At 40.2% G+C, this 14,981-nt stretch overlaps 1 protein-coding gene across 1 annotated transcript in view; it reads left to right on the forward strand.

Annotated features, from left to right (window-relative positions):
- The window catches only part of NPSR1 (neuropeptide S receptor 1), a 179,278-nt gene that overhangs the window by 16,378 nt on the left and 147,919 nt on the right, over positions 1-14,981 (forward strand). Inside the window, exon 2 of the mRNA XM_002751323.6 lies at positions 14,074-14,206. Within this exon, the coding sequence (XP_002751369.3) occupies positions 14,074-14,206 (133 nt within the window). The remainder of the gene's footprint in view (positions 1-14,073; positions 14,207-14,981) is intronic.

Genomic DNA, 14,981 nt, shown 5'->3' on the forward strand with positions numbered 1-14,981 from the left:
CAGGTCAATCTTTAGTTATTGAAACATTTTTAAATGCACTTCTTTCCACTCAGCATTTGACCATCTGGCTGGAATTTTGCCTCACTTCACCACTAGGGGGCATTTTATGCCCAACTATATTCTGCAGTAGTTTGGGGATGGTGTTGGGACGCCAACAGCGCAGTGTGGTGGGGGGTGGGTAGGGAGAGTGCTTCTTAGGCTCAGCGAAATTCCAATAGACTGTGCTGAAAATAGGATGAACAGGGTGAGTTCAAGCACCACTTTGAAAAGGTAATGAGTTAGTTATCACCCCTCAAATGCATGCATGTGGGCCACAGACCTACGGAAGGAGATAAACCCATTTACACCGCATATCTATGTAACAGGCACTGAGCTAAAAATCTCCATCTTCATCGTCTCATCTACCCTTCACAACGGTCCTGAGATAGGTTTTCTCTTCATCCTCGTTTTACAAATAAGGAAGGAGAGGTGATCACTTACAACCTGTCACACGCCCAGCAAGCAGCAGAGACTGAGTCCAGGTCAGGCTGATTTCAAAGCCTATCAGCTTTCCTTCCATGAGGCTCACCTGGCCGTGCATATTCTCACTCCTCTGAAACTGTTTCCTGAATCCCCATTCCCATCACTCTCCAAATCAGCCTGGGATCTGTGTGTGCTTCTGTGTGCCTGTGGGTGGGGAGGGGGACGTGCACTCATGATAAGGCTGGGAAGAAAACAGCATGCAGCTGAGTGTTTCCATACGTAATGACCTTGTAGTCAGTGAAATGGGATTTAAACTTGACTGAGTATAACTTACACACTCAACATGTTTTATTCTCTTGTAGCACCAAAACCTTACACCAAGTCTGGCATATGGTAGACCATTAATAGATCCTGGATGAATTCATAAACAGCTAAATAAACACGGCTCTTAGGAAGACCCCAGAAAGTATCTGTGGGGTAGGGGGGCTTCCTACATCTGGAAGTGTCCTGAAGCCTATGAAGTCAGGTGAGATTATCTTCCAATAGAAAACTCCAATAGATGTGGAGGTGGGGAGGGTATAATTTATAGAACCTGCTCAGCCTGCCCTAGAGACATCAGCCAATCGAAGGAAAATAGAACCCAACCTGTTTACAGAGCTCCATGGATTTACCATCCCAAAGCACGGTCCAAGAAAAAAAGCCCGATCCAAGCCATCACTGACTCACCAGCCCTGGGGGCTGACTTCCAACACTGACACATCAAACCAGCGTGATTTGATATGCTTCTCACTCTGAACCTTCAATAAGGCAGATCTGAGCCCTGAGACTACTCTGAAGAGACTGGATCCCTCGGTTCTGAAAGTACTCTACAAAGATGAAGAAAGCAGCCTATTTACTGCCCACTGGGGACCAGTGGCCTTTTCCATTAGACGGAAACTTCATTTCCGGAAATGTGAACGTTGCTGGGCAAAAATGCCGGCTATCCGTGCGAAGCAAACTACTGTCCCATTTCAGCACTGATTTTCCAGAAACATGGCCTGACTGTACTTACATGAGGAAAGGGGAACATGAGAGAGAGAGAGAGAGAGAGAGAGAGAGAGAGAGAGAGTGTCTGGAAACGTGATGTTGACTTCCAAGGCAAAACTACCCTGAGTTCACTTAATGTTTTCTCTTCCTCTTTCCAATTCTCATCCAGCAAGCAGCAGAGACTGAGTCCAGGTCAGGTTGATTTCAAAGCCTATCAGCATCAACATGCTTCTCTCTATGAAAAAGATTTCCTAAAAGAAACAAGAGAATATCTTGGAAAATCTCTTCTTTGTACTCTCAGCAGAGCTGGAAAGGTCACTGCATTAAGAAAAGGGACATGGCCTGAGTTCATAAAATATTGTTTTTAAGATGAAAATGCAGTTACTGCAAGGAATTGGGAGTGAACAGATAATCTGAGAGGTTAGCTATAAGAATAGTCAAGAACTATTATTATTATTATTATTACTATTTTGAGACAGAGTGTTGCTCTGTCACCCAGGCTGGAATGCAGTGGTGCTATCTCAGCTCACTGCAACCTTCACCTCCTGGATTCAAGCAATTCTCCTGCCTCAGCATCCCAAGGAGCTGGGACTGCAGGTGCATGCCACCACGCCCGACTAACTTTTTGTATTTTTAGTAGAGATGGGGTTTCACCATGTTAGCCAGGATGGTCTTGATCTGCTGACCTCGTGATCCACCCACGTCGGCCTCCCAAAGTACTGGGATTACAGGAGTATTAAGTCACTGCACCTGGCCAAGAATCGTCAAGAAATTCTGATAAAATTCACTGTAAACAATGGAAAGCTGAAGATGAGGAAGAGCGAAAGAAGAGAAATGCAGGGAAGTCACGTGAGCTTCATATAGTAAAAATGCCATAGGAGACAAGAAATCGGAGGAGAAGCAGAAATGGGAACAATAATAGGAGACAATTACCTGACTTCAAAAGTTGAATCTTTTAATCTAAAATGGCCAAAAAGAATCACAATGAAAAAAGACCCAACCCAAATCAACTAGTACCCACATTTGAAGGATATGGAAAGCAAAAAAATCCACCAAGAATGTAGATAGAAAAATGGGTTATTGCAAAGAAAAAAAAATGGTCTCCTCCTCTACAATACGTTAGAGGCCACAATATATTCTTTCCCATTCACATTCGTAGCACATGTCAACAGAGCCCTAGGAGGAAAATACTCTGACTCGACTATCAAATCTGTAAACAGAAACTTTCTCCCCACCATGTTGGGAGGCCGAGGCGGGTGGATCACGAGGTCAAGAGATCAAGACCATCCTGGTCAACATGGTGAAACCCCGTCTCTACTAACAATACAAAAAATTAGCTGGGCATGGTGGCGCGTGCCTGTAATCCCAGCTACTCAGGAGGCTGAGGCAGGAGAATTGCCTGAACCCAGGAGGCGGAGGTTGTGGTGAGCCGAGATCGCGCGATTGTACTCCAGCCTGGGTAACAAGAGCGAAACTCCATCTCAAAAAAAAAATTGTATCCTTCCTAAAACATTGAGTATTGAATGTACTACTTTAGTCAGAAATTAATCAAAACAAAACTTAGAAGATATAGTGTAGAAGAGCACAGCATGGAAGACAGAGTATAAAAGAGGACCAAAAGCAAAGATCCCAGTAAAATATAGAACAACAGCTCAATAATTCTTGGCAATATGTTTATAAAACTGTAATACAAATGTCAAAAATGACTCTTAGAAAGGTATGTTATACTAGAATATACTAATAATCTAAATTTTAAAATCACAGATTGTTTTAACAGAGTCTGGGGTTAAGGAAATAAAAATTTTTAAGCCTTTTAATTATTTTTATTTCTCAGTGTGAAGTGAAATTTGAATGATTTTTAATGGTCACTAAAAATTAAGCTTTCAATGTCTGAAATTTTTTGAAGTTAACATGTGATAAAAGAAAATAAATGTTTCAAATTACTAGTGAACAAATTATAATAAAAACACCAATGACAAAAATTTTTTAATACAAAAAGAAAATTTAAAAACCTTTGTAAGAACTTGCATATATAAGTTACACAATAAATTACAATGAATTGTGTCATTATTAAAAGTAGACTCTCAGGTTAAGTCAGAAACAAAAATTATATGCTACTTACAGGAGAAATAGTTGGTAGCAAATGAAGCAAAATGGTTAGAAACATACAGATAAACAAAGATACACCATTAAAGAGAAATATGATTAAATCAAGTATGGCAAAATTAATATCAGGAAATAGATAATTCGAGATGAAAAGAATTATGTACAATAAACACAGTAAGTCCTCACTTAACATCTGAGTGTTTTGATAAGTTCTCGGAAACTGAGTGTAAGTCAAACTACATATAACAAAACCAGTGACTTCTTTTCGTATCATGGTAGAATGCTGACAATATGATGTCATTCAGGACCTGCGATAGTTCATTTCACTTAGAGTCCCAGTTTCCAAGAACGTATTGATGATGATAAGTGAGGGCTTACAGTAAGTCATGTAACTGAAGATGAAATAGACATAAAATCACAAGCCCAATTAAAATATTTCATTAAAATGTGTAAGCAAAAAATTATTAGAAATAACAGGTAAACTTTAAAATTAGTATAGAGGTTATTTAAATAATATTCAAAAGCTTTATTTATAAGTGTATACTGAAATAATGCTACTACTAGTTAGGAAGAAACTAAGAAACTAATCCTAATACTAAATACAAAATGCATAATGTTAAAATTGATCACAAATGAGACAAAAAAATTAAAAATCGATCTTATGTAGACAATTCATCAATGTTATAAAAATAATTGCAGAAATGTTGGCATGTAAAGAATTGCATAGCAAATATATGACCATAATAAGTAAAACACCAGTCAGCCTAATTGATTTTACAGATAACAAGAATGGCTTCTATGATATTATAATCATATCATTGTTCTGAAACTTCTAACCAATGTGATAAAACGGGAAATGTAATCTTTGAAAGTTGGAAAGAAAATTATCATTTGCCATTGATATGATAGTCTCCACTAAAAATACAAAAGACTTCATGAAATGACAATTAGGATTAGTGAAACAATTTATAACTTTGTTGGCTTCAAAGTAAATATGTGAAAATAAGTGTTTTTATATAAACTAGCATTACCCAGTTAGAGAAATACAATGGTGTAAATGAAATATGTCATTTAAAATAGAAATCTTAAAATATAAAATACCTAGGAATAAAAATTGTGAAGAAAACCGTAAAGCTACTCAGAACCAGTAACGAAAGTACCACGGCATTACACAGTCGGGTTTAGGGTTTGTTTCTCCCATGTCTCAGCATTTCTATACTTAGAATACGTACCAGAGGAAAAACGGCTGAACCCTATAGCATCGTTTATGATACCTTCAAACCACGAACCACCCAAATGCCTATCAAGTACCTGGATAAATAAATTGGAGCATAGTCATACCATGGACTACCATAGAGGAATAAAAGTGAAAAGCCTGCAGCTCTTTGCAGTCACAAGAATGACTCTTGCAATCATAAACTAAAGAGCCAAGACAAAGGAAACATACGGCATAAAACTACTCTATAAAGTTGGAAAGCAGACCCTACTCTTTATGGATGTGTATTTAAGTGGTAACCGTAAAAACTGAGTGAGTAGAAATCAGGTTGGAGGTAATTTCTAGAAGAGGCGAAATAGAGTTTTACATATGAAGGGCTTTCTGGTGTTGACAATGGGCTTTCTTAATGATGTTGGTAGTCATTACATGGGCTTTTACTCTATGATTACTAAGTACTCTGCATGTGTATATATATTGTGCACTTTTTATGTTGTATATTTTGTAATTAAAAATACCACAAAATAAAATGCAATTGCAAACAGATAAAAATATTTGCCACTTACATTACTAAGAGATTATATCCTTTATATTAAAAAATTTATAAATATCAATCTAAAAGAAAGGGAAAATGGGCTGAGTTTCCAAATGTATAATTTACAAAATAAGAAATGGTTAATAAGTAGATAATAAAATGTTAATAATTTATAATAACAAAATCCTATAAGTAGTTGTCATTTACTAAACTGTAAAAGATTAACAACATGGGAATATTTTGAAATACTCATTTTTTAAATTCCATTTTAGGTTTTGGGGTACATGTGCAGAACATGCAAGATAGTTGCGTAGGTACACACATGGCAGTGTGTTTTGCTGCCTTCCTCCCCTTCACCCACATTTGGCATTTCTCCCCAGGCTATCCCTCCCCAGCTCCCCCACCCACTGTCCCTCCCCTATTCCCCCAATAGACCCCAGTGTGTAGTACCCCCTTCCCTGTGCCCACATGTTCTCATTTTTTGATCACCCGCCTATGAATGAGAATATGCGGTATTTCATTTTCTGTTCTTGTGTCAGTTTGCTGAGAATGATGTTCTCCAGATTCATTCATGTCCCTACCTTCCGGCAGTGTAGGTAACAACCAGTACAAACATTTCTTTTTTTTTTTTAATTTATTTTACTTTAGGTGCATACTATATCTGGCATTTCTCCCCATGTTATCCCTCTCCACCCCCCTCCCCCTACCCCCGCTGTCTCTCCCCTACCACCTCCCCAACTGCCCCCAGTGTGGGAGTCCACGTGTTCTCATTGTTCAATACCCGCCTATGAGTGAGAGCATGTGGTGTTTGGCTTTCTCCTCTTGTGTCAGTTTGCTGAGAATGATGGTTTCCAGATTCATCCAAGTCCCTACAAAGGACACAAACTCACTGTTTTTTATGGCTGTGTAGTATTCCATGGTGTATATGTACCACATTTTCTTTGTCCAGTCTATCATTGATGGGCATTTGGGTTGGTTCCAGGTCTTTGCTATTGTACACAGGGCTGCAATGAACATACATGTGCATGTGTCTTTATAAGAGAATGATTTATAGTCCTTTGGGTATATACCCAGTAATGGGATTGCTGGGTCAAATAGAATTTCTATTTCTAGATCCTTGAGGAATCACCACACTGTCTTCCACAATGGTTGAACTGATTTACACTCCCACCAGCAGTGTAAAAGTGTTCCTATTTCTCCACATCCTCTCCAGCATCTGTTGTCTCCAGATTTTTTAATGATCGTCATTCTAACTGGCGTGAGATGATATCTCAGTGTGGTTTTGATTTCATTTCTCTAATGACCAGTGATGATGAGCATTTATTCATATGTTTGTTGGCCTCATATATGTCTTCTTTTGAAAAGTGTCTGTTCATATCCTTCACCCACTTTTGAACGGGTTGTTTTTTGTTTCTTGTAAATCTGTTTTAGTTCTTTGTAGATTCTGGATATTAGCCCTTTGTCAGATGGGTAAATTGCAAAAATTTTTTCCCATTCTGTTATTTGCTGATTCACTCTTAATGATGGTTTCTTTTGCTGTGCAGAAGCTCTGAATTTAATTAGATCCCATTTGTCTATCCTGGCTTTTATTGCCAATGCTTTTGGTGTTTTAGTCATGAAGTCCTTGCCTACTCCTGTGTCCTGGATGGTTTTGCCTAGATTTTCTTCTAGGGTTTTTACGGTGTTAGGTTTTATGTTTAAATCTTTAATCCATCTGGAGTTAATTTTAGTGTAAGGTGTCAGGAAGGGGTCCAGTTTCTGCTTTCTGCACATTGCTAACCAGTTTTCCCAACACTGTTTATTAAACATGGAGTCCTTTCCCCATTGCTTGTATTTGCTGGGTTTGTCAAATATCAGATGGTTGTAGATGTGTTTCTCCTGGGGTCTCTGTTTTGTTACATTGGTCTATGTCTCTGTTTTGGTACCAATACCATGCTGTTTTGATTACTGTAACCTTGTAGTATAGTTTGAAGCCCAGCAAAGTGATGCCTCCAGCTTTGTTCTTTTTGTGTAGGATTGTCTTGGCTATGTGAGCTCTCTTGTGATTCCATAGGAAGTTTAAGGTGGCTTTTTTCCAGTTCTGTGAAGAAGGTCATTGGTAGCTTGATGGGGATAGCACTGAATCTATAGATTACTTTGGGCAGTATGGCCATTTTCACGATATGGATTCTTCCTAACCATGAGCATGGAATGTTTCTCCATCTGTTTGTGTCCTCTGTTATTTCATTGAGCAGTGGTTTGTAGTTCTCCTTGAAGAGGTCCTTTACATCCTTTGTTATTTGTATTCCTAGGTATTTTATTCTCTTTGTAGCGACTGTGAATGTGAGTCCACTCGTGATTTGGCTCTCTGTTTGTCTGTTATTGGTGTATAGGAATGCTTGTGATTTCTGCACATTGATTTTGTATCCTGAGGCTTTGCTGAAGTTGCTTATCAGTTTGAGATTTTGGGCTGAGACAATCTCTCAGTAATTGCTTGTCAGTAAAGGATTTTATTTCTCCTTCACTTATGAAGTTTAGTTTGGTTGGATATGAGATTCTGGATTGAAAGTTCTTTTCTTTAAGGATGTTGACTATTGGCCCCCACTCTCTTCTGGCTTGTAGGGTTTCTGCCAAGAGATCTGCTGTGAGTCTGATTTGTTCTGTCTGTGGGTGACCTGACCTTTCTCTCTGGCTGCCCTTAGCATTTTTTTCTTCATTTCAACCCTGGTGAATCTGAAAATTATGTGCCTTGGGGTTGCTCTTCTTGAGGAATATCTTTGTGGAGTTCTCTGTATTTCTTGCATTTGAATGTTGGACCGCCGTGCTAGGCTTGAGAAGTTCTCCTGGATAATATCCTGGAGCATGTTTCCCAGCTTGGATTCATTCTCCCCATCATATTTAGGTACACTGATCAAGTGTAGATTAGGTATTTTCACATAATCCCATATTTCTTGGAGGCTTTGTTCATTTCATTTCACTCTTTTTCTTTTGTCTTGCCTTCTCTTTTTATTTCATTGAATTGATCTTCGATCTCTCATATCCTTTCTTCTGCTTGATCAATTCAGCTATTAAAACTTGTGTTTGCTTCACGTAGTTCTCGTGCTGTGTTTTTCAACTCCATCAAGTCGTTTATGTTCTTCTCTAAGCTGGTTATTCTAATTAGCATTTTGTCTAACCTTTTTCAAGGTTTTTGGTTTCTTTGCATTGAGTTAGAATGTGTTCCTTTAGCTCAGAAAAGTTTGTTATTATCCATCTTCTGAAGCCTGTTTCTGTCAATTCATCACACTCCTTCTCAGTCAAGTTGTGATCCTGTGTTGCTGAGAAGTTGCGATCCCTTGAAGGGGAAGAGGTGTTCTGGTCTTTGATGGTTTCATCTTTTTTGCACTGGTTTTTCCCATCTTCGTGGATTTACCTGGCTGTGATGTCAGGGAACTGCTTGATGAGGTTGCTTGTCTGCCTGTAGAGGTGCTACTGGGTTTCTTAGGGACTCCTTCAGGTTACTAGGGAAGCTTCCTGTCTTTGTTTATACTGGGAGATTAGGCCTGCCTCTTCTGCTGACTTGTAGGTACTGCTGGGTTGTCAGGAATGCTATCCCATTGCTATGTAGGCTTCCTGAATTTTTTGTTAAAACATGTAGCCCAGTCCCACCCCTCTAACAATGGGTTGTGCCCTTTCTCCACTGGGCTGGATTATTCAGGGTTCAGCTCAGACTGTGGGTCTGGCTGTGCAACCCACTAAAGATAGAGCTTCAGCCCTCTGGGGTTTGTGGGGGAGGGGAGGGACCCACCCAGCCACACCCAGCTGGCTGTCTCTCCCTTTCAGCTTCTTCTCTTTCTGGCCATAGGGTAAGGACCCACCCAGCTACTCCCACTTACAGCTCCCTCTCTTTCCGGGCAGCAGGAGGGAGCGATAGCTCAGTCTGCAGGTTCTCCCAGCTGCCTTTTGGGTTTATGTGTCTGTTTAGGTTTGTGCACAAATCCAGGACACCATCCTGGATTATTATGCAACTCCGGTGCTTAACTGACAAACATCCCCTGTTCTGTGTATTGCTGAGGCTTTGGGGGAAGCACTGTATCTGGTTCAGAGCACCAGATGGGGACCCTCTTACTCACTGGTCAGATGCACTTTCTGGGTGAAGCAGCACCCCTCCCTGCCTCAGTCTGCCATGAGTGGGCTTTGCTCACCATTGGACCAAACCTGTTGAAATGCACCTGGTATCTCAGTTGGAGTTACGAGATCTCTGGATTTCTGCTTCTCTCTCGCTGGGTGTTGTGCACTGGAGTTGTGTCTAATTGGCCATCTTGGATCACCCCCTTCCAAACATTTCTTAACACAAATGAATATGTATTTCAAAACCTTGAAAATCTACTTATTTATTTTACTTTAATCTTTCATATCTAGGAATTTTTACTTATGAATTAGGCATATATAATGGATGTTTATCACACTATTATTTATGATTGGAAAAAATAGCTAAAATTTAATGCCCAAAAACAGAGCATCAGTTGAGTGAATTACAGTATACTCAAATACTGGGGAGTAGGCAGCCACTAAAGTGACCAGGTGAAGTTATGTTGTAACTGCTCAGAAGTCTAAATGACAAAGTCAAGAAAACTGGGTTTATATAGACCTCCTTTGACCCCAGGTCAACTTTTTTGATCTTCAGTTGCCTCATATGTAAACCTGAGACAAACAAACCCACTTCTTTAGCTGCTGAGAGGATTAAATAAAGTGATATATGTCAAATACCAGGAAGCTCTTGATTCTATATGTTGTGGTATAAGAAAAAAGCAAGTTTCAAAACAAAACCCTGACAAAAAGCCCCAATTTCTGGGCAGGAGGGCAAGAAGACTGGATATAGGTGTTTTGTTTGGAATTATATACCCCCAAATTGTGAGTAATTTTTAGTTTCTTCTGTATCTTATCATTTTGTTTCCTAGGATGTATTCTGATGTAATTTATTATCCTGAGAAAGACACTTTGCAAGACGCCCCTCCCAGCTCTTTCCCAGCTCCCTCTCATCTAAAACCACACCAAGCTGCCTTGAGCTCTTGGCCCCAGTTCCCAGCCCACCTCCTGGTTAGGTGCCATTTCTTTGCTCAGCTCCTTTAGGTCTTTGTGTCAGATAGACCATCTGCATAGTCCTAAACTCTTGATTTCTTCCACTTCTTGGCACAGTCCCTTGGGAACCTTTCAGCTTTTCATTCTACAGGCTCAAGATCTGCCCTGCAGCCTTCCCCACCCCAAATTCCAACCTGAGGCATAGCTGGATCTCAATCTTCCCTTTACCAGGATGGGAAATGCCAACATCCTTCTTGGTTTCTCATTCCTGGGGGATGGTCCCAGCCCCCAGGGGCCATAGCAAATTGATGCACAGCTGAATCTTCCTGTAATTGTGGGCACACAGGTGAGGAGAGGAGGTAACTTTGCCCCTTTGACAGTTTTAGCTCCAGTCAACTGCTGTTCACTCTGACCTCAGGACACCCTCTACCCCACATCCATGAACATATTGCAACATCAAGCAACTACAAGGTAAGCAGAGGTATGCAGGGCCTTGTGGATTCAGTTTCTTCTCCTAATGGATGAATAGCAGCACCAGCAGAAGAGATAGCACCTCTTTTCCAGCCAGGCAGTGTGCTGAAACACTTCCTGGGCCTCTTAGCAGTGCCAAAGACATATATGGTGGCCTTAGCCAGGAAGATGAGGCCATCCCAAGCCTCCAGCATGGGGTTGTGGAACTGGATATAGGTGACCCACTAGAGCTGTGGACTCCTTCAACTCTAGTGTTGAAGTGCCATATTCAATGAGAGAGAGAGAGAGAGAGAGAGAGAGAGAGAAAGAGAGAAAGAGAGAGAGAGAGAGAGATACATTTTTAGGGATTGATATAGACTAGGCTATAGTATTTGGAGCCCACCCATTGGGAACCATGGATAGGGTGATTACATAATTTACTATCCAACCAAAGACACTTTTTGAGAGGAAAGACAATTTAAATAATTATCTTGGGACAGCAGTTGACAACTAGGACTACCCTAGGCAAACCAGTTTACATAATTACCCTAGCCATGGACCATACTTTGAGAAACACTTTCCAAAGGCCTCCCCATGTACAGCTGCTCAGAGCCAAGCTCATGCTACACAGGTGGAAAAGCTTCTGTAAGAATGGGGGCCTTCCCTAGAAGACTCAGAATGTTAACAAAGAATGGGGAGGAAAGGGAACTACTGAAGGTCATGGTACAGGAGGACTGTGACACAGGCATTGGGTCATTCACACTGAAGCTTATTCCAGAGACCAAAAGTATTCGATGGCCTTCTGTCATACCTTACCTGCCAGGCCACCTGTTTTATGGGCTCTCTCCTGAATGCAGACACCCCCAGGGCACCATCATCTTCCCTGATAGAACAATATGAGGACCACAGACACATTATTCCCCACCCTGGCCTTGAATTGTTTCATCAGTCAGCACCATGGTGTCAGTGAGACTTTCTGATGGAGACTTCCAAGCCACCTGGCTGCTTACGTTACTCTGTAGGTTGTTTCATAGTCTTTTTAAAGAGAGGTCTTCCAAATTCAAATGACTTGTTTAAGTCCCACTGCTGACACACCACCTGAATACGAAGTGTCAGTCTACATCAAAGGCCTCTCCTGCTGTATCTGCTTCTGACAACACTGTTGTCAGTCCATCTCAAAGGGGAGAATTCTCTTACAAAAATGCACTCCCTCTACTCTGTATCGTCCTTTGTATAATAGTTTTTTCTTTCCTGAGGCTTTATCACTCATTTCAACACTGCTAGAGAAATGAGTTATCCAGAAAGAGGTAGAACCAGAGAAAAATTGTGTGGCTTGAAGCTGAGCAAAGATGCTGCCCTCCAGGTGGGAAGTGATATATGCATGCTGGACATGATGTACCTGCAGAGTTCTCCAGCTCTATTGTAGCAGGAGTGGCTGTGGGAAAGGATCTCTCAGACACCGAATACAGGAGGAAGGACTTCATTTCAGCTGGGAGCAAGGTGGCATAGGTGCCTAACAGCCAAGCTGGCCTAACAAAGGGAGGTTTAGCCTTTATATAGGCTTATACTTTAGATGTTATACATGGAAGAACCTTAGATTCGTAGTTTTAGGACTCACATGTGAAAAGGTCTCTGTTTACAGTTTCAGGAATCACATATGAAAGGGTTCCGGTTTACAGTTTTAGGACTCACATGTAAAAAGGTTTCTGGTTTGATCTTGTTTTAAGTAAAAATAGTGCCTTCTGGAGAGTTTCCCCAAGGCCCAGCCTGTTGTTTTCAGAAAGGCGATTCAGGAGGCGCCAGGTGGCCTGCTCTCTTTTATTGAGATGCACAGTGGGTGACAGAGGGGGAGGGAATCCCAAATGCCTGGGTCTCCCTCCTCACTATCACCTTGGCACTCTAGTTGTGCAGTCATGAGCCTCCCTCCACATCACTACAGTGCCTATCCTCATTTCCACAGATCCGCAGTTCCAAGGCCCTGACCTCCACCTGGGATCTTAGAAACTGATCTGTAAATCCCGGATAGAGAGCCTAAATATGAGATTGGTAAAGTGCAGTACTCATGAAGATGTTCATAAAAAAATTTCTTAGAAGGACTGTTAGATTAATAGCATTCCTGCTTTTTTTTTCTTTTTTACTAATTCATCATTTGTCTTAATCTGTTTTATGCTGCTATGACAGAATACCAAAGACTGAGTAATATAGTACTCTTTATAGTATATACTGTAGTATACTGTATTTATTACTCTTCTTTATAATGAAAAGTAATTTATTTCTACAGTGCCAGGGGCTGGAAAGGTGCTGGTATCTGGTGAGGGCTTTCTTTCTGCATCATTCCATGGCAGAAAGTAAGTGGATGAGGGACGGTGAGAGAGGGACAAGGGAAGGGAACTGAACTCATTATTTTATCAGGAACCCACTCCTGCAATAACGAACCCACTCCCACAGTAACAACTTTAATCCATTCCTGAGGGCAGAGCCTTCATGATCTAATCACCTCTTAAAGGTTCTATATTAAATCCATTGCTTTGGGGATTACATTTCAACACATGACCTTGGAGGACACATTCAAACCACAGAAACATTTTCAGTAGAACTTTAATATAACCACCTTATAAAATTCTGTCAAATGAAAAAAAGAAAAGGTAGCTCATAATTACACTATCCTAAAATGACCACTTTTAACATTTTACTCTACTTCAGCCTTTTTCCTAAGTATATAATTTTACAAAGTTCTAATCATACTCAGTGTATAATTTTATTGTTTTCCCACTTACCATTGTAAGTATTTTAAATATTGCTACATAGTCTTCATGTTTGTCATTGTTAATAGCTATGCTGTAATAGTTCACTGAATCGAAGTGCTTGATTTACTTAGCTACCCTATTATCTTTAAACAATTTCTAATTTATTTTTACAATAAATATGGACATCTTTGTGACAGTGGTGGTTTTTTTCATTTTGAATTTCCACATAGTATTAAAATTACTTGACCAAAGAATACAAACTTTTTATCTCTTGACTTACATTTCCAAAAGATTTTAAAAGGTGCATTAATTTACTCTGCAGCTGGTGTAAATAAAGACCGTTTTTATCATTGTTTTCTTGAGAGTAGAGCTTCCAGAGGTAGGGATATAGGATCAGGTGGAAGAAATCTAGCACCAAAGCTTGGGCCATGCATTCTTTAAAGAACCCTGGTTCTCACTGGCACACTGGTTTTATTTTTCTCTGTTTCTTACAGACTGAGCAATTGATAACTCTGTGGGTCCTCTTTGTTTTTACCATTGTTGGAAACTCCGTTGTGCTTTTTTCCACATGGAGGAGAAAGCGGAAGTCGAGAATGATCTTCTTTGTGACTCAGCTGGCCATCACAGGTAAGTCGCTATGCAAGTGAGACAAGGAAGCTGCATGCAAAGTCCCTATGGCTTCCTGCTTTTAATGAATTTTATCAGTAAAAATGTAACACATGGGCAAATCTGAGCAGAATTTCTGAAAGAATATAGAACACATGTTTGAATATTTCCTCTGGCACACTTAACATACACGACTGTCTCTAAGATTCCATTACAAAAATTACTCAGTGCAGTAATGGAAATACCAATCAGTGCCACCAAATGGTTCTATAGGGTTTCCCTGTTTCTATATACAGTAGCCTCCATATTTCACTAACGTGATATTATCATATCACGTTGTATTATGAGCTTAAGGAATACATTCCAGAAAATGCACCAGCACTATCTCTATTCAATTATTAATTTTTAAAAATATGTATTTTATTGCAATTTAGGTTTTGGGGTACATGTGAAGAACATGCAAGATTGTTGCATAGGTACATACATGGCAGTGTGGTTTGCTGCCTTCCTCTCCATCACCTATATCTGGCATTTCTCCCCATGTTATCCCTCCCCAACTCCCCACCCCCCACTGTACTTCCCTTAGATCCCCCCCAACATACCCCAGTGTGTGATGCTCCCCTCCCTGTGTCCATGTGTTCTCATTGTTCAACACCTGCCTATGAGTGAGAACATGCAGGGTTTGATTTTCTGTTCTTGTGTCAGTTTGCTGAGAATGATAGTTTCCAGGCTCATCCATGTCCCTATAAAGAACACGAATTCATCATTTATGGCTGTGTAGTATTCCATGGTGTAT

The sequence above is a fragment of the Callithrix jacchus genome, chromosome 11 (assembly GCF_049354715.1).
Source record: "Callithrix jacchus isolate 240 chromosome 11, calJac240_pri, whole genome shotgun sequence".
Taxonomy (NCBI): Eukaryota; Metazoa; Chordata; class Mammalia; order Primates; family Cebidae; genus Callithrix; species Callithrix jacchus.